Genomic DNA, 22,989 nt, shown 5'->3' with positions numbered 1-22,989 from the left:
ATCGCCCTCACATCCGAAGAGAGAAAGAAGCCTCATACTTATATGAAAAGCAAAATATTGCTACTTTCGAGATTATGGTGGTGCTCATCAAAAAATAAATAAATAATTTTTTTTAAAAAATGTACTTATTCGTGCGTTACAAAACCAATCCTGGAAGAAAAAGCGATGATTGTAACTGCAAAGTCCGTTTTAGTCGTCCTTAAGCGCGTTCCCAAGAGGCTTTGGGAAGAATGCAAAGCAACCGTTTGAAGTACCTCCTCCTGGCGGCTCATCCCCGCCCCCGGCTCCAATCGGCGGCGGCGGCGGCGGCGGAGGAGGAGGAGGAGGAGGAGGAGGTGTGTGTGTGTGTGTGGGGGGGGACCGGCTCAGAATAAATCAGGTCCGCGGCGGCTCCCAAAAGCTGAGCGGAAGCGAGAACTACACGCGGATCGTCCCGCTCAGTCTGAGGCTCGTCGGGAGCAGAGGCTGGGAAGGCTTGGGAAGGGACGGCGAGGTGCTGTTCTGCTCGGAGAGGTACCAGACTCTGTGTAGAGCAGAGGTCTTCAAACTTGGCCCTTTTATGACTTGTGGGCTTCAACTCCCAGAATTCCTCAGCCAGGCACTCTGGCTGAGGAATTCTGGGAGTTGAAGTCCACAAGCCATAAAAGGGCCAAGTTTGAAGACCCCTGGTGTAGAGAAAAGAAGCACTATGAAGGAAGGAAGGGTGGGCTTGCTGCGATTGCTTGATTTGCTAATGGGAATTGTTTTGTTTGAGTGAAGGAAATTTAAGTGAAGGAAATTAAGAACTATTAATCAGTGGAACAACTCACTGGAGGTTTTTAAGAAGAGACTGGACAGCCATTTGCCTGAAATGGTATAGGGTTTCCTGCCTGAGCAGGGGGTTGGACTAGATGACCTCCAAGGTCCCTTCCAACTTCTTCTTCTTCTTCTTCTTCTTCTTCTTCTTCTTCTTCTTCTTCTTCTTCTTCTTCTTCTTCTTCTTCTTCTTCTTCTTCTTCTTTTTCTTTTTCTTTTTCTTCTTCTTCTTCTTCTTCTTCTTCTTCTTCTTCTTCTTCTTCTTTTTCTTTTTCTTTTTCTTTTTCTTTTTCTTTTTCTTTTTCTTTTTCTTTTTCTTTTTCTTTTTCTTCTTCTTCTTCTTCTTCTTCTTCTTCTTCTTCTTCTTCTTATTATTATTATTATTATTATTATTATTATTATTATTATTATTATTATTATTATTATTATTATTATTATTAAGAGATTGGACAACAACCATTTGACTGAAATGGAATAGGCTTTCCTGCCTGAGCAAGGGGTGGGTGGGCTAGAAGACCCCCAAGGTGCTTCCAACTCTGTTTGATTCTATTCTATTCTTAATTTTTTTTGGGGGGTGGGGTGAGGGCGGTGAGATGGAACTGCAAATACATACAGAAGTAGCCGGATGCTTCATCCCTTTGGGTATCCCAACAAGGCGGTGGGTTTCTGACTTAGGCTTTGTAACCCTAAGTGAACATGTGACAAGATTGCGGCGTGTCTCTCTGCGTGAAGGGGGGGCGGCACAGGGGTATAGAGTGCCATCGCGACAATCGGCAGGAGTTTTGAAAGCTTTTTCATCATTTGTCTGATTTCTCCTCCCGTTTGTTTCTTAAGAATTCTCTGGGCACCGAACTGATTTCAGATAAAGTTACATTTCGTTCCTGAAAGAGAAGAGTTGTTACTAGGGTGGGCTTTTAGTAAAAACACAGTACTGTATATTGGTTTTATCAGCTCCCCGAAGCAAGCACGCCTGTATTTCATAATATACTATTTAAAGAAGTGAGCAGATGACCTTTGTTTGCAATGGTCCATTTAGAATGGAATTTACCATTCTGCTCCCTCTGACTTCCCACTGAGATGCGTCAAGACTTTTGTTCAAACATTTTGTTTCTGTGTTCTCTCTCCTTGTAAAGAATGCAGTAGTTAAGATCTTATCTGGAGCTTTATAGATATCATGCTGGCTATTCTCAAATTACGGTAGATGTTACACACAAAGTCATCTTTAGTTATTCCCTGTAAAACCAGCTAATAGAGCTTCAAAGGCTAAAGCATTTCAATACTTCTGCCTTTCCATTGTGGCATAGAAAATATTTCTACACCAAGATAGCCAGTTCTAAATTCCAAGATAGCTATTTCATGCATTAGTTCTCCGTTGCCATCACTCTTGTCCATGAAGATGATGGGAGGAGTAGAGCAAATATTGGCAGACCTGGTGACTTCATACCTCCTTTTCGGATCTTCCTTTCTGCATCTGATCTTTATCTTTAAAAAACAAACAAAACGCTTCAATAGCCATCCCTTCAACTCAGATGAGAATTGAAGTAGTTTGTCTCACAGAGCCCTGGCACTCCCACTTCCAATCTTAAAACAACCCCCTCCCCTTCAAGAGAAAATTGTACTTTCAAAAATGAGTGATTTTTTTTCAGTGGCTGGATCTTAAGAGGATTTTCTGAGGCACCAGTGGGCCTTAAGTAGTGGCAGACCACCGTTACTACCCTAAAGCTTCTGCTTCTTTGCCACTTCATTGCCATAAATATGACAAGTGTCACACTTTGTCACTGTTCCTCAGGAATTATGTAACTGGATTGATGATTGATTGATTGATTGAATGTGTACATAGCCTCCCATCTTACATATTTGACTCTGGGTGTCTCATACAATTGAAAACCAAAAAGCAATAAAGAATTAGAACTAAATAATTAAAAACCATTAGGAAAAAACAATTAAAGCAATTCAAAATGTAATTTGCCAGAGGGGACAATCCGTACAATATTTTACAATACAACTAGCTACGGGCTCCATAAAAATCATCAGATTCCCCTGGGCCTGAAGACAAAACAATGTCTTAAGAACCTTCCAAGAGACCTGCTGCAGAAAAGGCTCTCCTCCTGGATCCCGTCAGATGACATTCCTTGGCCTATGGGACCTGTAATATGCCTTTGCTGCTGACCCTGATGGGAAAGGTAGATGTAATTGAGGAGAGGTGGTTTTTCAGTTAACCTGGCCCTAAGCTACAGGATTAGCAGCATCTTGAATTGAGCCTGGAAGCAAACTGGCAACCAGTAGAACTTGTCCAACAAAGGTGTTATCAGGCAGTGATCAAGGAGTACACATAACTGCCCCTACTACTGCATTATGCACCAGATTGTCAGGGAGAGTTTGGGTGAGCCAGAGGCAAGAGTCAAGCAGGTAATGAGTTTGAGAAGATTAATGTTAGATGTGAACAAGATCCATATGTAAAGAGTTCAATTAGCTATTTTATTGCTCATGCCTTTTACACAGGAATCTTCCCAGACTGGCAATCTGCATCTGGGCCAGACTAGATAAGGTTCATTCAAGGGTGATGGTGGTGGTGTCAGACCTTGCTCTCTTGTACCTTATATAAGGATTCCAGACTAATTCCCTGCTTAACTTCTCCCCCTGGCTTGCCAATCTCTCTCTAACACAAATGTAGCTTGCAGCTGTTCTTCAAGGGTACCCCTGTGAACAGCATGTTACGGTAATCCATTCTGGAGATGACCAAGGCATGAGTGACTGAGAACGGAAATTCTCAATCCAGAAACAGATGCAACTGGTGCACAAGCCCTTCCTAGCAATAATTGCCACTTGCTCCTCAGACAGGAGTTATGAATTCAGAAAGACCCACAGATTGTGCAGTAGATCTCTTTGGGACAATGCAGCCCCATTCAGTGCCAAAAAATGGTAAGTTCCCAGTACCCAAGGGCCCTCAAACCCAAAGCCATTCAGTCTTGCGAGGACTGAGCTGAAGTTTATTGTTCCCCATCCAAACCCCCACACCCTCCAGACGCTAGGACAGAATATCAGCAGCATCATTTACTTTCCAGGTTGGAGATAAACTGGGCATCATCAGCATACTCACCCAGTGATCTCATGTAGATGCTACAGAGGAGTGGTTAAAAATATTAAAAGGTATTAAAGAGAGAGCCCTGCAGCACCCCACAGAGTACTAGGGACCAAGGGCTGGTCCTCTCATTCTGATCAACACTGGAACTGGCCCTGGAGGAAAAGAGAGAACTAGCATAATACATTGCCTCCCATCCCCAACCCTGGAGTTGGTCCAGAAGGACACCATAGTTTGTGGTACTGAAAGGCACCAAGAAGAGCAAGGATGGTTGCAGTTATTCCCAACCTGCTCTCAAGTAGATGTTATCTGAAAGTACAACTGATGCCTTTTCAGTCCCTAAAATGGAAAGGTTGGATCCAGGATAAACATTGTCCAGTATGGTTGAATCCAGTGATGGCTTCTTGAGGACACAAGAAGGATGGAGATGTATTGATGTTTTGCCAGCCTTGCCTCCACAAGGTAAGCCTTTTGTCAAATTCACTCTTCGTTGACCTCCAGCCGCATACTGGGTGTCTCTCAGCCTATTTCATTTTCTTCCACTTTTCCAGAAACCATGAGCATTGCAGGATCTGTGAGAAAGGAAAGGCCACATAGGCATGACTTGATCCAAGGCCTCCCCCAGGTCATGTGGCAGACCATCAGGAAAAAACCTCAGTTCCCTTTGAAAGCCATCAATTATATCAGTTGCCAAGGGCAGACAAATCAAAGATGTCCCACTTTCCCACTGTGTGTGTGTTTGTGTGTGTGGGTTGGGGGGGTAGCACCAGAGAATCTCATGGGTTTTCAGGGAGTGATCAGACCATGGATAGGAGCCACAGAGAGCTCCCACAATTCTGGATCACTATACCATTGCGCCAGGAAGAACGTTGGTTTAAGTATGCATCTATTCCTATAGAACGGGTCTGAAAACTGGCAACTTTAAAACTTGTGGACTTCAATTTATTTATTTATTTATTTATTTTAATTCCATTTATATCCCGCCCTTCTCCGAAGACTCAGGGCGGCTTACAAGCTTAGCAGTAGCCTTCATTCGATGTATATGCCTGCTTATTAGGGCTTTCACACACCCCCAAGCGGCATTATTACAAAGTCAGCTTAATTGCCCCCAACAATCTGGGTCCTCATTTTACCTACCTCGGAAGGATGGAAGGCTGAGTCAACCTTGAGCCTGGTGGGATGCGAACCTGCACTAATTGCAGGAAGCTGGTGTTACTTAAGGAGGCATTAGCCCACTGCTCCACCAAGGCTGGGAATTTGCAGAATTCCCCAACTAGCAGGGGAATGGAAGTCCACAAGTCTTAAAGTTGCCACGTTTGGAGAGCGCTGCTGTAGAAAGTAGATCCTTTTTTTTTCTTATATTTGTTTCAAAGGGAGTTTCTGCTTTTCTTGCAAGATCTGTGTTATGTATCCAAATCATCTGCATAGCAACAGCCACCAGGGGGTTTTGGCGGGAAACCTAGGGCCAACCCCATTGGCTGGTCACCTACCTGGCTGGGTATTTAAGGAGGCCAGGTAGCCCTTGTTTTGGCAGTATGCTACCCCCCCTCAATAAAGAGCTGAACACGTACTCCGGCTGGCGTCTCTTCCTTGCATCGGACCCACTACATTACAGTGGCGATGAAGGTGGGATTGCTGCCGACAAGGAGCTGAAGTCACTTGGGGAGCATGCCGCATACTGAAGGAAGGAGGAATCTTCCCTTCCTCCCAATGCGACCACCAGCCACCGCCACCGGCCACCACGAGACACCGGCTCAGGCCGCCACGCTAGCAATGGAACCACACGCCAGAACGACCGACGGGACAATGGCACGAGCTGGGCAACCCCGCGAGTTCGACACCCGCCACCCAGAGAAATGGGCCCGGTACCTGTCGCACGTCGAGCTGTACATGAGATTTAACCAAATCTCGGAAGACGGCTCGAAAGCGGCAGCCCTGCTCTGCCTAGGCGGACCCGCACTCCTCGAGGTCGCCGCAAACCTGTTCGCTCCAGAGACCATCGATACCGTCTCGTACCAGGACCTTGTTGCTAAGCTGAATGCCAACTTCTGGCCCCGCAGATCCAAGCTGGCTGCCCGAGCCCAGTTCGAGAGGAGGAACCAGTGGCCCGATGAGTCCAGGGCCGATTTCATCTCCGCCTTACGAGAAGCTGCCGTCGCCTGCAAGTTCTCAAATTTGGAGGAGCGGCTATGAGACAGGCTGGTTTGCGGCCTACAGGACACGAGGCTGCAGGAGCGCCTGTTCGAGAGGGAGGAGGTTTCGCTCCAGGAAGCCCAGGACGCCATCCTGGCCCACGAGGCAGCCTGCGGGGCCGTCCAGGCGGTCCAGGAAGCCAACCCCAGCGGCCTGGCAGCCAGCATCCACCAGCAGGTCGCCTCAGCTGAGGGCGGACAGAGCATCGACCTCCTTCAATGGAAATTAACCATCGACCATCGAGGCGGATGCCCAGACAAGCCCAGGCCCTCTAGCAACGCTACCAACCCGCAGAAGTGCGCAGGGTGTGGTGGAAACCATGTGCGCAGCCTCTGTAAGTTCCGGTCGGCCACGTGTTGGGCCTGCAAGAAAACAGGCCACATAGCCGCGGTCTGTCATAGCCGCCGCCCCCGAGAGGAGATCCACGAGCTGCAACCCGAGGAATCGCCGTTCGAAGGTACTGGGGCCCCGACCAAAACCTGAATTGGCTATGTTGAGAGCCGGCTGGCCATCCACCACACGGGTAGCCGCCAGCTGCTCAAACCCAAAATTAGATTAACAATCCGCTTGCAAGGCATTCCTTGCAGCATGGAGCTTAACTCTGGATCTGCGGTCTCCATCATTTCGGATGAGACCCTTAACTACATTAATGGCCGGAGCAAGCAGCGGATTAAATTACGGCCTTCAAATTTAGCCCTGACCGACTTCCAGAACTCACCGGTCAAGTTAAAGGGGGAGGCCACCGTTTCCGTGGGGTTTAGGAGTCGCGAAGAGCACCTGGAGGTAGTAGTGGTAGAGGGCTGGAGAGCCAGCCTAGTCGGCCTAGACTGGTTTGAGGCCCTGGGAATCGCCGTCTCCGGGATCCACCGGATCCAGGGAGAATCCATCGAGCCTGTCTGCAAAGAGTTTGCAGACGTCTTCGATGGGACGCTGGGCAGGTACACAGGGCCCCCCATCTCATTCAAACTAAACCCGAACGTTCCCCCCGTTAAGGTCAGGCCGCGACGAGTTCCATTCGTGCTCAAGCACAAGATCGAGTGCAAACTGGATAAGCTGGTGGCCCAGGGAATCTTAGAGCCTGTAGATGGGGGGGAATGGGAGACCCCAATAGTCACCCCACTCAAGCCCAATGGGGAGGTGAGGATCTGCGCTGACTACAAGTGCTCGGTGAACCACGCCCTAAACCCGCACGCTTACCCAGTCCCCACGGTCAGCCACATTCTCGCTTCCCTCCAAGGCGGCGCCATCTTTGCAAGACTCGATCTTGCGCAAGCGTACCAGCAACTCATGGTCACCCAGGCAACGGTGGATGCCCAGACGATAGTGACTCACAGGGGAGCGTTCAGGGTGAATAGGCTGCAGTTTGGGATCAGCGTAGCTCCTGGCATTTTCCAGGAGATCATGGAGAAGATGCTCAGGGGCATCCCAGGGGTTTGTCCCTATTTTGATGACGTCCTGATTGCAGGAGCATCAACGGAGGAACTTCCCTCCAAGGCGGCGCCATCTTTGCAAGACTCGATCTTGCACAGGCGTACCAGCAACTCATGGTTACCCATGCAACGGTGGATGCCCAGACGATAGTGACTCACAGGGGAGCGTTCAGGGTGAATAGGCTGCAGTTTGGGATCAGCGTAGCTCCTGGCATTTTCCAGGAGATCATGGAGAAGATGTCCCTATTTTGATGACGTCTTGATCGCAGGAGCATCAACGGAGGAACTGGCAGGTAGGCTGTGGGAGGTACTAACCAGGCTGCGCACTGCTGGGCTCAAATTGAAGAGGGAGAAGTGCAGCATAGGGGTCCAGTCCACAGAATTTCTGGGATTCAGGGTAGATGCCAAGGGAATCCACCCCACAGAGTCCAAGGTGAGGGCAATCAAACTGGCACCCACACCCAAGAACAAGGCGGAGCTACAGGCATTCCTGGGCCTGCTTAACTTCTATTACGCATTCTTTCCACACAAGGCAGCCATTGCAGAGCCACTTCACAGTTACTGGACAAGCAGGCAGCATGGGTCTGGACTTCCGTCCACGACCAAAGGTTCAGGGCTTTAAAAGCACTACTGCCGGATAAGTCCACAGTAACCCACTTCATCGAGACAAAGCCCATATGCATCGCATGTGATGCATCCCCTTATGGTGTGGGCACAGTACTCAGTCACCTCAAGCCTAATGGGGCTCAAATCCCCATAGCCTACTATTCCAGGACGCTGTCTGGAGCAGAGAGGAACTACGCCCAAATTGACAGGGAAGCCCTGGCAATCGTGGCCGGGATCAAGAAGTTCCACGATTATCTGTATGGCAGGGAGTTCACCATGGACAAGCAGAACCCCCAAATACTGTCCCCAGAATGCTCCGGTGGTCCATCTTCCTTGCAGCTTACAATTGCAAGCTGGTGCACAAGCCAGGGAAGGAGATGGGCCACGCAGACGGCCTAAGTAGGCTACCCATAAACACTACTGAGCCAGACCCAGCACCAGCAACACAAATCCTAGCCCTGCAGGAACTATCAGAATGCCCAGTAAATGTCAAGGACATTGCAACCAGCACAGCTGCTGACAACATCATGAGCAGGGTACACTCATGGGTTTGCACGGGGTGGCAGGACAAGTCTCCGGGGACTGAGTTCCAGGCCTATTTCACCAGGCGACACGAGCTCTCCACGCACCGGGGTTGCCTCCTTTGGGGAAGCAGGGTCATCATTCCACCCGCAGTTCGGGGTAGGGTATTGGAATCCTTACATGAGGGACATCCGGGGGTGGTTAGGATGAAGGCACTGGCCAGAAGCTACCTCTGGTGGCCAGGGCTGGACAATGACATTGAGGAACGGGTCAAGGCCTGTTACACATGCCAGAGATCCAGGCCAGAGATGCCTCACGCCCCATTGCACAGGTGGGAAGCCACACACACACACCCTGGTCCCGCATTCACATTGACTATGCGGGGCCGTTCCAGGGCCAACTGTTCTTAGTGGTAGTGGACAGCCACTCAAAGTGGTTGGAGGTAGTCCCTGTCCCCAACATGACCTCAGCAAGGACAATCCAGGTGCTCAGAGCCCTCTTTGCCACACACGGTCTCCCTGAAGTAATTGTGTCTGATAACGGGCCTCAGTTTACCGCTACTGATTTCCAGGCGTTCTTGAAAGCGAATTGGATTAGGCACGCCACCTCCGCGCCCTTTCATCCATCTACTAACGGGCAAGTTGAACGGATGGTAAGGACGACCAAGGACGCACTCCGGCGCATCATCAGCGGGGACTGGCATCACAGACTGGCGAAATTTCTACTTGCTCAACATACTACACCATGCGTTGCTACCGGAAAGAGCCCAGCAGAACTTCGATGGGGACGGCGTCTCATCACCAAGCTGGACCGTTTACACCCGGACCGAGTAGCAGCAGAGACGGATAGGCCACCACCATCATCATCAGCAGCAGCACACAGGGTTCTCAATGTGGGGGACCTGGTCTGGGCAAGGAACTATGGGGCAGGGCATCCATGGATCCCGGGGACAGTGGTTGAGAAAACTGGACCTCTCTCTTACATCGTGGGGGTGGAGGGGGACAGACACATAAGGCGACACATCGACCATCTCAGAGGAAGGGTCCCTGAGTGCACCACACACGCCCAACAGGATAGACACACCCCAGGGGAGGTCAGCCCAACCGGAAACAACCCAGAACCGGAACCAGAGGAGGGGGCCTCCTGCAACCAGCTTTGCTCAACCCAGCACAGAGGCTTCACGAGCCGGCTGTCCAAGTCCAGGGCCAAGCCACACCCAGATGGTCCACCAGGCCCCACAGGACACCTGCCTATTTAGCGGACTATGTGTGCAAGTGACCTTTCAGTAGTTGAATGGGTATCGGCACATTGTATATAGTTGTGCATGCATAGAGTGGTAATGTGGTTCTTCTCTAAGGGGGGAGGGGTGTTATGTATCCAAATCATCTGCATAGCAACAGCCACCAGGGGGCGTTGGCCTAGACAGTTTTGGCGGGAAACCTAGTTTCGGCGGGAAACCTAGGGCCAACCCCTTTGGCTGGTCGCCTACCTGGCTGGGTATTTAAGGAGGCCAGGTAGCCCTTGTTCTGGCAGTACGCTACCCCCCCCCCCAATAAAGAGCTGAACACGTACTCCGGCTGGCGTCTCTTCCTTGCGTCGGACCCACTACATTACAATCTGCAAGCAAAAAGAGCTGGGGGAAGCAACTAAGTGGAAGAAACCACTAGAGCTCCAAGCTAAGCTTTCCAAGATAAGTTCACACATATTTATGAGTTTTCCCTTCTTTGTTATCTGCCAGGCTTTGTAAAGCAGTGGGCTGTTTTCATACCTTTCTTATCAGAGAGCTCTACAGGAATAAATCTGCTTTCCAGTCATTCAGTCTAGATAGGGCTTTAGAAAATGGCTGAGGAGTTGCCTTTTTTGTGACATTTATGCTAGGTGAATAGATTGTAATAATTTAGTTATGTTTTGAGATTCGATGGTTGATGAACGTTGTTGTGAGTTGCAGGAAAGGGAAAGGTGCCTTCCCCTCTCCTGGATCATTAATGGTCATTCTGGATAGAGAAAGACAGGGAATTTCAAGGTCTTTCAAGAGTGCAGCTGTAGTTCATCTGGATATATGCCAGTTCTCAACATGATTGTAACCATAGGGCTTTTGGGTTGAGCCTCTGACTTGAATGCATGCAAAAAGGCTTGGTTTGCATTGCTTAAGTATCACAACACACTTGAAGAACGTACATTTTGCCCATAAAATAACATTCAGATTCCTATGCTCAGTTTAGAAAAGGTTACTAAAAGGTAGGTATTTGACCATGTGGAGAATCAAGTCTTGCAAAAAAGATCGCTTTGAGATGGGTCAGCCATATATCCAGACCAGGACAATTATAGTTGGATTAAATGAAGTTCACACAGAATATTATGTCATCAGGTTGACACAGAGGTCTGGATCAAGTGAGAAGTTACCTGGACATCACTTCTGAACTAGCAGTTGATTTATAGAGACCCAATTCTATGTTGCTCAAACTACTGTTTTCTACCAAATTCTCTGAATATGAAAATATATAAACTGTTTTGTATGTTAGCATTGTTGGTTAAGTAAGTAAGAGCCTAGATACAGATTTTCCTGTACTGGGAGTCTTTGCCTCCTCCTGCATAAACAAAACAAAGATTATGTTAAATGGTATGAGTATATCTGTTAATAAAATTGCGGGTCTGATGAAATATCTTTGATTTGATCAATTAGCTTTTACTGTGCATGTGTTTCCTGTGCTCTTGCAACAGAATGGTCACTTCATCACTTTTTATACTTTGTTTTGTTCCCTCCCCAGGCCCCCATCCCAGGAGATTAAGAAACGATGGCTGAGAAACCTAAATTGTATTACTTTAATGGACGAGGCCGAATGGAACAGATACGGTGGTTGTTAGCAGCTGCTGGTGTAGAGGTCTGTGTTTCCTTATTTATGGACCCAGAAGGCTATTGGAATATTTTTGCCATTTTTTTTCTCTCTGAAAGAATCATCTTTCGGAATTTGGAAAAAAAATCAATCCATTTTCAAGGAAAGATCTACAGGTAGTGCTCAACTTACAACCACAGTTGGGACCATAATTTTGGTTGCTACATTCTGAAGTGAGTCATCATGTGACCAGACCTAATTTTATGACCATTTATGACCATTTTTATCATTGGTCATCATTAAGCGAATCATGTTTAATGATGTTGAGTGAATCTGGCTTTCCCCATGGACTTTGTTTGTCAGGACTAAACCTTCAGAATGTTGTGTTTTTAACATGCTCAGGTCTAGTTTGGAGAGGAGAAAAGCCAGCAAGCCTGTAAGAAGCGGTCCAGGTAGATTGGTCAACCTTTGCAACTTTCACTGCTGGTTTCTAACAAGCAAAGTCAAGGAGGAAGCTGGCAGGTCACAAATGGCCATCACATGACTGTGAGGTGCTGCCTAATGATGGGGTTCGCCTAGTGATGGCAAATGGAACTGCCATTGTAAGTTGGTGCAGGCCCATATTGTCACGCTTTACAGCCATGTCACTTAGCGACAGAGTTGCCAGTCCAAATTACCATCGTTAAGTGAGGGCTACACGTAATTAATTTTTCTTGCCTGCCTTTTCTAAGAGTCTTTATCTACTATTGAGTGGAAGTGCAATCCACAAATCCTTGACAGAAAGCTGCTGAATAAAAACAGGAAACTTGGCATGGCTGGCCTTTCGTACCTCTTCCAAAGTTACTTCAGTCACCTGCTTTGACTCCAAGTTAACAGAGGTCAAAGCCTAAGAGATTGGGTTACCTATCCTTGGAGGGTGTGGGGGTTGGGGTGGGGAAGACCTTGCAGCTACAGTATGGATAATTAAGAATAACAAGCCTCATTCATCAGTGCACTGGGATAAAGGTAACATCGTGGGGATGTGGCAGGGAAAAAAATGGTGTTACAAGGGCATGCTTGTGCCATGGAGAAAGATCGAAAGTCATGATTTTAAAGTTCTAATCTTGGGGGATGGATGGCAAAGCCTTCAAAATTGCTCAAAATTTAAGCCAGGATTTCTCACACTAGAGAGCTTTGTTGTTGAGAGTGAGAGGGTAGCTACAACATCTCTGGGCTTTGGGTTTGGAACTAAGAACATGTGTTAGGTACACTTCCAATATCACTGCTGAAAAGCATTTGCTCATGGCCAAAATGCCGGCCTAGGAAACATACATCTATGACACTATGTCCCTGTTGCCGTTTTTCTCTCTTTACCAATATGTGCCTAAGTAGTTGGCATAGTTCAGGGGTAGGCAACCTTGGCTCTTTTATGACTCGCGGACTTCAACTCCCAGAATTCCTGAGCCAGCATAGCTGGCTCAGGAATTCTGGGAGTTGAAGTCCGCGAGTCATAAAAGAGCCAAGGTTGCCGACCCCTGGCATAGTTAATGATTCTAACTAGATTTCTGCCGAATCCCAATGCTTTCCTTTCTTTTGCTCTCATAGTCCTGTGTGAGTGGCTTTTAAAGCTCAAGTGATGTTTTCTGTCCCCAGTTTGTTGAGGTTTCAAGTTTATACCTAAAGCACTAGAAATATTTTGTAAAGTCCCTGATATAAATAGTTCTCGACTTACGACACGATTGAGCCCAAAATTTATGTAGCTAAGCAAGTGAGTTTTGCCCCATTTTATGACCTTCCTTGCCACAATTGTTAAGTGAAACACTGGAGTGGTTAAGTTAGCAACACGATTGTTAAGTGAAGCTCGCAAAAGGTGATCACATGACTCCGTACATTACAACCACCATAAATAGGCCTGCTAAAATTTACTTGTTTCAAAAATGAAAAAAATCTAACTCAGTATAAATATACAAACCTCCCTAAACGATGATTCAGTTCTGGTCTGAGATACTTGATGTTCAGCTATGGTTATTTGTAGGCAAAAGTTCAGTGATTCTTCTCTGTGAATTGTATTCAATTATGACCTGGGCTCTAGAATTCTGAAGACAATTCCCTCTGCATCTTTTTTTTCTGTCTTTTAGTTTGAAGAGGAATTTTTTGAGACCCGAGAGCAATACGAGAAGCTGCTTCAAGGTTATGTCTGATGAAACTGCAAATAATTAGCTGTACCAATGGCACTGAATCTCTCTCTACTTGGGTGGAAACAAACAGAAGTTGTAATTCTCAGCCATAATCCACCATGACCCTGGAGACGGTTGGGAAACTGTGGCCTTCTAAGCCAGGGATTGTCCAACTTTTTTAGACCACAAAACATCTTAGTTTTAAAAAAAATCCCAGTGTCTCTGATTAAGAGGAAAAGCTCTGGTGATGGAAAATTTGCTCTATTTGAGGGAACTTTTTTTTTTGGTCCTTAGCCTCTCAGAGAACTTCTTCAAGTTCTGGTGCAACACAAGACATCCATGGAACATAGCTTGATAAACCCTGTTCTAAACATTACTAATGTCTTAGTCCCATCAGCAAGTAAAAATTGTGGTTTTTCTAAATATAGAGTCTTGCAAATTCTTAACATCACAGGCTTCATATGGTACCTTCATAAATATAATAAACATAGGTTTGATATACAGAAACTGATCCTGTCCTTCCCAAAAAATATAGGATAATTTACATTCCCACGGGCAGGGATTCTGTGCCCTTCCAGATGATGAGTTACAGTTCCCAGCATTCTTCACCATTGGCCCGATTGGGAGCTGTAACTCAACATCTGGAAGGGCACAGGATCCCTGCCTTTGAGGATGTAAATTATCTTACATTTGTTGGGTGGAAAGCATCAGGTTCTGTATGTCAAATCTATGTTTCTTAAATTTATTAAATTACCATCTGAAGCCTCCATCAACACATGTTAAGAATTTGCAAGACTCTATATTTAGAATAACTGCAACTTTTATTTGTGGATGGACGTTCTTGCAGTGACTGTCTTGTTGCCCTGTCTTTGGAATGCAATTCTGGCTCAGTGACTTAACTTATTCACTTTACTAAAAATACACCATTTATAATAGAGTTTTAAGTCTTCGTTTTAATTGTCCTTAGTGATTGTGTGTCTGTGTTTTGTTTCTTTATCTTTTAAATATCCCTGGTTTTATGTTTTATTGTAATCGAGGGAGAGGAATTGTAATACAGATGGAACATTATGCTGTATTCTTTGTAGCCTTGAATGCTACACTTACTGCCTTATTTGGACAGCTTTAATATTACTTCAAAACATTGCTTGCAATTCTGGTTGGTTGATCAGTATGAGACAGAACGTATCTGTTGGTATTATTAAACTAAGTTTTTTCTAGTAACAAATTGAATGAGACTCTAGGAGAACATAAGCATCTGGTGCATGTATTTCCACATTTTTAAATTGTAATTGAGGGAGAAACCCTGTTTGAAAAATGAAGAAATAGGTATCCCATTTCAGAAAACACTTGGGAAGACGTGGAAATATACAGGTGCATTTTTGTCCTGTAACTTTTTAAATAGAGCTCTTTATTAAAAAAAAAAGGGTAGCTTGTTCTCTTGACACATTCCTTAAATTTGATATGTTAAGATCCCAGATATAATACTGGTAGACAGCTGTAAGGTTCAGTGATACTCTCTTTTTGTCTAAACAGAAATCTGGGAGGGGGGGGCTTCATGCAGTGCATTAAATAATGATATTGTTTGTTTTGTGAAATTCGTTGTGGTTTGTAAATCATGTTTTATGCCTTAGCATATTGGGTGAAACCACCCTTATTGCTTTATTGAGCATAATGAGGTCTTGATATATTGTGCAGATCTAATAACAGAACAGCAAACCCCACATCACTTGAACGAACAGTTTCTTTACATCAGTATTCTAGTAATAGGCCGGAACAAAAATAAAATGACCTTGGCTTCTCCTGGCTTCTGTGTTGAAAGTAAATATGTGCTTGGTAGGCAGAATATTTTATATTTGTTGTGTTTTTCTTCTCTCCAAAGATGGCTTCTTCCTGTTTCAGCAAACACCCATGGTGGAAATGGACGGGATGAAGCTGGTACAGACAAGGGCCATCCTCCGTTACATTGCTACGAAGTACAACTTGTATGGGATGAACATGAGAGACAGAGCATTGTAATGTCCCCACTGTATTTAGCTACGCTTGAAATTTCAGCTGGAGCCCTGTCTGTTGTCTCTGCCTTTTATTCAGTCACATAAGAACATTCATCTCACTGAAATAAATTGTAGCCCACTCCTCTAAATACCATGTGGGCCAGTCTACCATGTTAAACCATAAGACTTGTTTCGCAACACATGATACTTTTGCTTGCAGGCCCATGCAGCTTAACAAACCATCTGTGATTTTGTCAGCCAGGCTCTGTCATTTTGTTTGTATGTTTCCCTCCCGATTCCTTCTGGGAAGATAATGCTGAATGGAAACACAGCACGTAAGACAGTTGTTGGTGGAGCCATTGGGCAGAACCATGCATGTTTGCCACTAAACAAACTTAACATAATGTACAGGTACACCACCTCATGTTGGCATGCAAGCTGTGGGTAGGTCAGCCATTGGGATAGGGTTATGCTTCAGAATACTTCTTTGCTTAACGCCAAAAGAAAATTTACCAAGGCTGGTCCTTGAAAAGCAACTTTCCTTGTGTGTGCCTTTAGTTATTTGAATTAGAAACTGAAGTGGTATGAACTTCTCCCAGGGCTATGCATAGCTACTATAGCCATCCGCTATGCATTTGCCACTGGCCACTTAGCATCCAAGGAAGGATAAACTACCAGCTGCAGACTAAGTTTAACTCCTTGATTAGATATTACTTATGACCAGTAAAGCTATCTGGTTAAATACATTTCCTGAAAAATTTGTCCATGTACAGCCATTTAGAAAGATAACATTTTTGGATATTCTATTTTTTTTTAACCAGAGTACACCTATTTTAGGATTTTATTGCAATTGTCATGTGTTCTTTACTTGGACTCCAGAGTTGGAGCCATACATGATAGATGGTAAGATGAGCGCTCCAACTGATGCATGATACTCTTGTCTTTTTAGGATTGACATGTATGTGGAAGGAACAACAGACCTTTCTCTCTTTATTTTACCATTCCCTTTCTTGTCACCGGAGGATCAAGAGCGCCAACTTGTTACTATTAAAGAAAAAGCAACAAAAAGATATTTTCCAGTTTATGAAAAAGTAAGTGTTAATAAAGAAATGTTTTTAGATCAAGGGTCACCCACCATAGCTTCCACATGTTTTGCAGGTGCACTACAACTCCAACAATCTCTTGCCTGGGTGGAGGTGCTGGAAGAAATTAAAACATCTGGAAAGCATCAGTTCCTCATCTCTGCTCCACACCTGGGATATGTAGTGTTGTTGTTGTTTTTTGTCTGAAGCCTGGGCTTGTCTTGAGAGGTGTGCCGAGTCCTGCACTCTCAAAAGATGTATATCCATGTTTTACACAATAAATATGTATGCTTGCTTAAATCTTACCATGAATTAGACAAGTATGTATTTAGAAGTTATACCTATAGACCTTTATTTGCCACACTCTAGGAAATGTTATAGCTGCTAAATTAACGATGCTGTTGACTAGCCCATTCCATGGTAGGTAACTTCTAACCCAATTACCAATTTTATTTAAACATACGTATTTTGAAAGAAACCACTTTTGGAGCTTCAGTTTGAAGGCTGATGTGTCTCAGAAAGCTGTTCAATCTTGTTTAGCTTTGGGATTGACTGTTGCCAGATTCCTTACCACATGACTCTCAGTGCTTTCTTCTAATAACCTTCTAAAGTTTTTTGTTTTCTTTTCCTTGTAGTTCGATCACATCCCAACAAAATCCAGATCAATAACTAAGACAATGTTTGCAATACATTTGCAAACTCAGGAGACAGAGGTTCAAGTTTTACATACAGTCCTGCTAATTAGGATTCACAGGTCTGCATCTCTTCTAAGCAGTGACTTTTATGAGCTCAGCTGCCTCCTCTTTGCTCACTGAAAAGCTGTAGTCCAAGATTAAGAGTGTGCAAAAAAGTAACTATATACAGATTTGGACCACTTAGATCAGGCATGTCCAATCTGTGGTTCACAGGCCACATGTGGCCCTGGACAACTAGTAATTGTGGCCCCATAAGATCATAAGCTTTTAACATTATTATGTGCATTTATATACATTAATTAAATTATATATATTATATGCAGCCCGAGACAATTCCTCTTCACTCAATGTGGTCCAGGCAATCCAAAAAGGTGGGCACACTTGACTTAGATTCTGCAAATTTCAAAACACAGCAAGAATTACTTGGTGAAGGCTGGAATATACCATCGTTGATACTTTTACAAATTACTAGAAGAATAAGCTCAGATCTTCACAAGGAAGGCAGGACATTAAGAGGGAGGGAAAAAGCAGAATTTGAAACTCTCATAACAAAACCAGTACCAGTTATGAGGGTGTATATATAAGTTTTTACTTAGGTATGACACGAGATGGAACAAAGAACTGTATGACAAAAATTTCAGAGCAAACAGTTACAAGACAACAACAAGAAGAATTATGGACCAAATCTATAAAATGTACAATTATTGCAAATTAATTGATGTATAAGATGGGGGAAGTCAGAAATCCAATAGTTTATTTTCTTTATTTTCTATTTTTTGTGTTTCAAATTTTATTAAATTTGCTCCATTTTTTCTTTTATCAACATGGTTAAATGCACACACACACAAAGTAACAATACAATGGAGACTTTAAAATCAAGTAATCAGCTTAAAATCAAAGTTTTTACAAAAAATGAAAAAAATATGTGAACCTCAGTGGTTCTTTTTCAATGTTATACACAACGTTAGATAAAATCAAACAATCTGATACTTGGAATATTGACATTCTAAATTATAATATTGGTAGAGTACTTTATTTTCAAATTCTATACCATCTAAATAATACAATGTCAATAATATTTTATTATATAAACAATACTGTATTGAAATATGGAGATTTATAACAATATAAATTATTATTATGGTGCAGTTGTTAGAATGCTGCATCGCAGTCTGACTCTGCCCACTGGCAGGAGTTCGATCCTGACCGACTCAAGGTTGGTTCAACATTCCATCATCCCAAAGTTGGTAAAATGAGGACATAGATTGTTGGGGGGCAATATGCTGATATTGAAAACCAATCAGAGTATGCTATGGAGGAGTATATGCCTAAGTGCTATTGCTATAATGAAAAAGGGGAGAAATTATGGCTATGATGTTCCTTCTGAGTAATATATCATAGTAAAACCACTATTTCAACACTTTTGTTTTGCATACTAAACAAAGCTCATTCATTTTTACTATACTCTTAGAAGATCTCTGCCCTGGAATCTTGGAGATCAGTGAGTGGCTGCTATTAGACTTGGTCTATTCCTCTTGCCCTTACAGGTGCTGAAGGATCATGGACAAGATTTCCTTGTTGGCAATAGGTTTAGCTTGGCAGACATACACCTCTTTGAAACTATTTTAATGGCAGAGGAAAAAGTCCCCACTATCCTGAATGAATTTCCTCTATTGCAGGTATGGGAAAATAAAGAGTTAATTGAGCTATTCCATTAAATTTAAAGCCTTCTCATTCATCCATTTGAAAGAAGAAAATAAAAGTGCTCCTTTGCACTGCAGATGAGACTTCTAACTTGCTAAAGTTAACCCGCCCAGAGTGGCTCTCTAAGCAAGCTAGGCAGCACGTAAATTTAATAAACTTCTGTGAAACTATTCTGTATGATACATGACTACAAATAGCATCAATAATAATTTCTTCAACATAGACTGTTGCTTGATACAACGGCATAAAATGCTTTTAAAATTTGATAATTTTATAATCAATATTAAGTAAATTCATTTACTTAATATTCATGTAAATTGATATAATCTGGTTATTTGAGAGATGGATATGTATGTTTAATCTTGGTTAAATTGCTCTGAACACTGAAACAGAAGCGTTACATTTCCGGACAGCATGGGACATCTTTCCCCCATTCCTTTGATTGCTTTTGTATTTTTAATTCATATCCTAAATATAAGATTTGAAGTTGTATTGGCATGAGTCTTGATGTTCACACGCTTCATTTACTTTATCCAAACTAGTGTAAATAGGTCTATTTATCCCAACTCAAGTTGTTTGGGCAGGTTACAAACTTATTAAATGGTTAAAAAAAATATTACTTTTTTGTTAAAAATAACTAAGTAAAGTGCATTTAATAAGTAGCCCAGGAGAAATATAAACATACATTTGTTTATGTAAAACACCACATAAATGCCCTAGAAAATAGATCTCTCTGTTGATGATAATCTATTAAGGATTGCTTCTGTAGAGCATCTATTGGGTAAGCAGTGCCCCAGAGTCAAAATTACTCTTGAGGGCATTCACAGATGAACAGTGGCGTAGCGTGGGTTGTCAGCACCCGGGGCAAGGCAACCGGAAGCGGAAATAGAGGGGCGGGCGGGCAGTGACGTCACGGCACTGCTGAAAAGACGCACCCCGCAGCGGCGTAGACTTTCCAAGAAGAGTCGCACGCATGCGGGATGCTTCCGGGTCCCTCTCGAGGGCGGCTGGGCGGGGCTCCGACCTGCAAGAGCCGCTGCATTCAAGCTTGCATGTGAGCCCCGCTAAATAAAGCCACGCATGCGCACGAAGCTAGGCTGGCCGGCCAGCGGGTCCGTCTTCGCTCGGCCAAACCTGCCAGGGCGCCTGCGGGGCGCTTGCGGTTGGCCTGAGCCTGGGCGGAGAGTTGGCCGCTTCTATTTATTTTATTCAGTTTATGTGGCCGCCCATCTCACCTGCCGGACTCATTTCGCTTTGCAAGAAAGAGCAGCTCGAGAGCGGAGCCAAGCCAACTCTGTGCAGCCCTTGGGGCTCCCTGAGCAGCTCAGTGCGAGCGCGCCCCCCCAGATGTTGCGCCCGGTGCGGCCGGCACCCCCTGCACCCCCCACGCTACGCCACTGCAGATGAACAAATAGCCCAGAAGGATACATAACAAAAAAAGGCATTATTTGAGATAGTTTAGTCTCATTTATTAGTATGTGCCAGTTCAACATTCATTAATACAGGTATAACAAGAACCACGGTACCAACCTTTGCCATGAGCGTTGAACAGGATTTTATCAAATGAATTAAAAGTGGTTGGTATTACCTTGTATATTGTCATAATTGTAGCTTTTTGATCATTTAATGCTAAAGTCCAGTTGATGAAAGTGTTTTCATCCTCCCCACTAGGCTTTTAAAACAAGGATCAGTCACATTCCCACAATTAAGAAGTTTCTGGAACCAGGAAGCCAGCGGAAACCTATCCCTGATGATAAATACGTGGAAACTGTGAGAAATGTTCTCCAGATGTATCACCAGCTGAAGCCAAGTCCTTGAGATTCCATCAAGTTGTTCTGATGATTTCACAGAATTACAGAATTGTGTAATATGTCTTAAGACAAAAGACATACTTTCACATTAGAGACACACAATTTGCAGGAGTATCACACCACCTTTGGAAACTGGATTATAGACTGTGAATATAGCTTCTTATGTAGATGATAGTGACAGTTGTAGCAAAGAAAGATCATGATGGTAAAAGGATTTGATGTAAGCATATTGACTGATTATGATCTACATTCAGTAAGAGAGCCATAATTTTAAGAAGTGGTGTTTAATTCTAGACCACCTGTAATCTCTAGTTCTTTTTGTTTTTGGCAACTGAATAAAGAGCCTCCCTGAAATTATAATATTGAGACTGAGTGACCAATTTCCAAAATAGGAACTCACAAGTTTTTGTAGAAAAATGTGGGTTAGTCAAAAAGGTTAATTCTTCTAATAGATAAACCAAGCATGCAATCCTTTGGAAGAAATTCTGTTCCACCATTCAGCATGTCACAGAATAGTTACCTAGGCCACTGCTGTCTTTAACCACCACCACCACCACTACTACCACCATTTTCTTTTTGTAAAATGTGATCTGGCTATCAAATGTTGCCTGCTGTTTTAAAGGGTATTGTGCATCATTACATTGTATGAAGTAATATTTTTACTAGTCCAATAAAGTAAAACTTAGCAAGAAACAGAAAAAAACATTTTCTATCTAACATTGTATTTTATTACCGGTAACAGGTTTTTTGTTTTTAAACCACCTTCTTTTTCCTCTTTCTGTTGTCCGAAAGCATACATAATGTGTTCCTTGATTTTGATTCTAAGTGGTTTGCAAATTCAGCCATTGTGGCATATACAATGAACCAGGATTTAGCAGTGTTACATATAACATGGCATTAAAAGTGCTCAAATTAAATACGTTTAGGATTGAAATATTTATGTCCAGGTGTCCATAGTATTTTATCTTAAAATGCATATATGTCAATAATTTACTACATTTACATTTAATTTGTGGTATTCATTTGTATAGTGACTACTTTTCTCATATTGATCTGTTGCTACTATGCTTTAGAATTTCATTGTTCTTAATGAGCTGTTTTCTTGCACAGAAAAATATGTTTGCCTGATTCCCCAGAATGAACGCTCATTTCTGATTTTATCAGGATCTTTTGATTGTAATCTTTTTATGAATGACAATTATAGGTAAAATACACTTTAGTATTTATGAATGCACTTTAGTACTTATCAAAGGAATAACACGCTTAATAAAATTAAGGTCTTTTGGGGGGGGTACCTTTGTGTGACTGCAGTTTTCTTGCCAAAATTATGGAAGTGGCTTGCCATTGTCTCCTTCAGAAGGCTAAGGGGGAATGACTGGCCCAAGGTCACCCAGCTGGCTTCATACCTAAGGCAGCACTAGAGCTCAAAGTCTCCTGCTTTCTAGCCTGGTGCCTTAACCACTGCGCTATAATGTCCCATTGCCACCATATGGTTAAAGGATGACATTTCATAATTTAAGTTAAGAACACCAACATGAAATATTTTCAGCAAAAGTATTTCATGAAGTACAGTCATGTGATATGGTATTTTATGAACTTAGTTCATGGTAGTTCTAGTCCCAACTGCTGTTAACTAAGGACTACTTGTAAAAACACAAGCAAACAGACTGGAAGAGCCTTGCTTAATACCTTCAATGCTGACTGGCTCCCATTTCTAACATCAGAGCCGATTGTCCGGAGAGAATTTGCAGTAGCAAAATGATCAGAGCCAAACTGCTCGAACAAGATCATTATCCTGTACAGTCCACAGAAGTATGCAGGGACATTATAAATTAATAGTAACCCATTCCCTTAAAACACTGGAGAAATACAGCTCCGTTATTTTTTGAAAATTAATTTCTCAGAATGTTTGTTGCTTTTCTGGTACATGAAAATATCTGATTTCCTGCCTTAACTCTTGTATTGGCTACCTGTGGTCAGGATGGAGGTCAACAAATTCAGTTCTTGCTCTCTCTCCGTGTCCATTCCTCCCCCCTAGTTTATACAGAGGAAATATGTAGACATCCTGTTCAGACATTTCTCAGGACT

General features: G+C 43.6%; 1 protein-coding gene across 1 annotated transcript; it reads left to right on the top strand.

The window, feature by feature from the left end:
* The first annotated feature begins 363 nt into the window (after window positions 1-363).
* LOC310631553 (glutathione S-transferase 3-like) lies at window positions 364-22,625 on the top strand. The gene is made up of 7 exons (XM_083348072.1): window positions 364-513; window positions 11,397-11,510; window positions 13,580-13,631; window positions 15,498-15,630; window positions 16,559-16,700; window positions 18,934-19,065; window positions 20,762-22,625. The coding sequence occupies exons 2-7, from the start codon at window positions 11,424-11,426 to the stop codon at window positions 20,906-20,908; spliced, it is 693 nt and encodes a 230-aa protein (XP_083204198.1). The 5' UTR covers window positions 364-513; window positions 11,397-11,423; the 3' UTR covers window positions 20,909-22,625.
* Window positions 22,626-22,989: the final 364 nt, after the last annotated feature.

The sequence above is a fragment of the Vipera ursinii genome (assembly GCF_947247035.1).
Source record: "Vipera ursinii genome assembly, chromosome: 1".
NCBI lineage: Eukaryota > Metazoa > Chordata > Lepidosauria > Squamata > Viperidae > Vipera > Vipera ursinii.
This window is presented reverse-complemented; position numbering and strand designations above follow the sequence as displayed.

Bases quoted from the DNA above. Each gene is read 5' to 3' on its own strand.
- LOC310631553 (XM_083348072.1), top strand. From the start codon at position 11,424: ATGGCTGAGAAACCTAAATTGTATTACTTTAATGGACGAGGCCGAATG. The intron at 15,631-16,558 runs GTAATGTCCCCA...TTGTCTTTTTAG, and splicing joins AACATGAGAGACAGAGCATT to GATTGACATGTATGTGGAAG. The intron at 16,701-18,933 runs GTAAGTGTTAAT...TTGCCCTTACAG, and splicing joins ATTTTCCAGTTTATGAAAAA to GTGCTGAAGGATCATGGACA.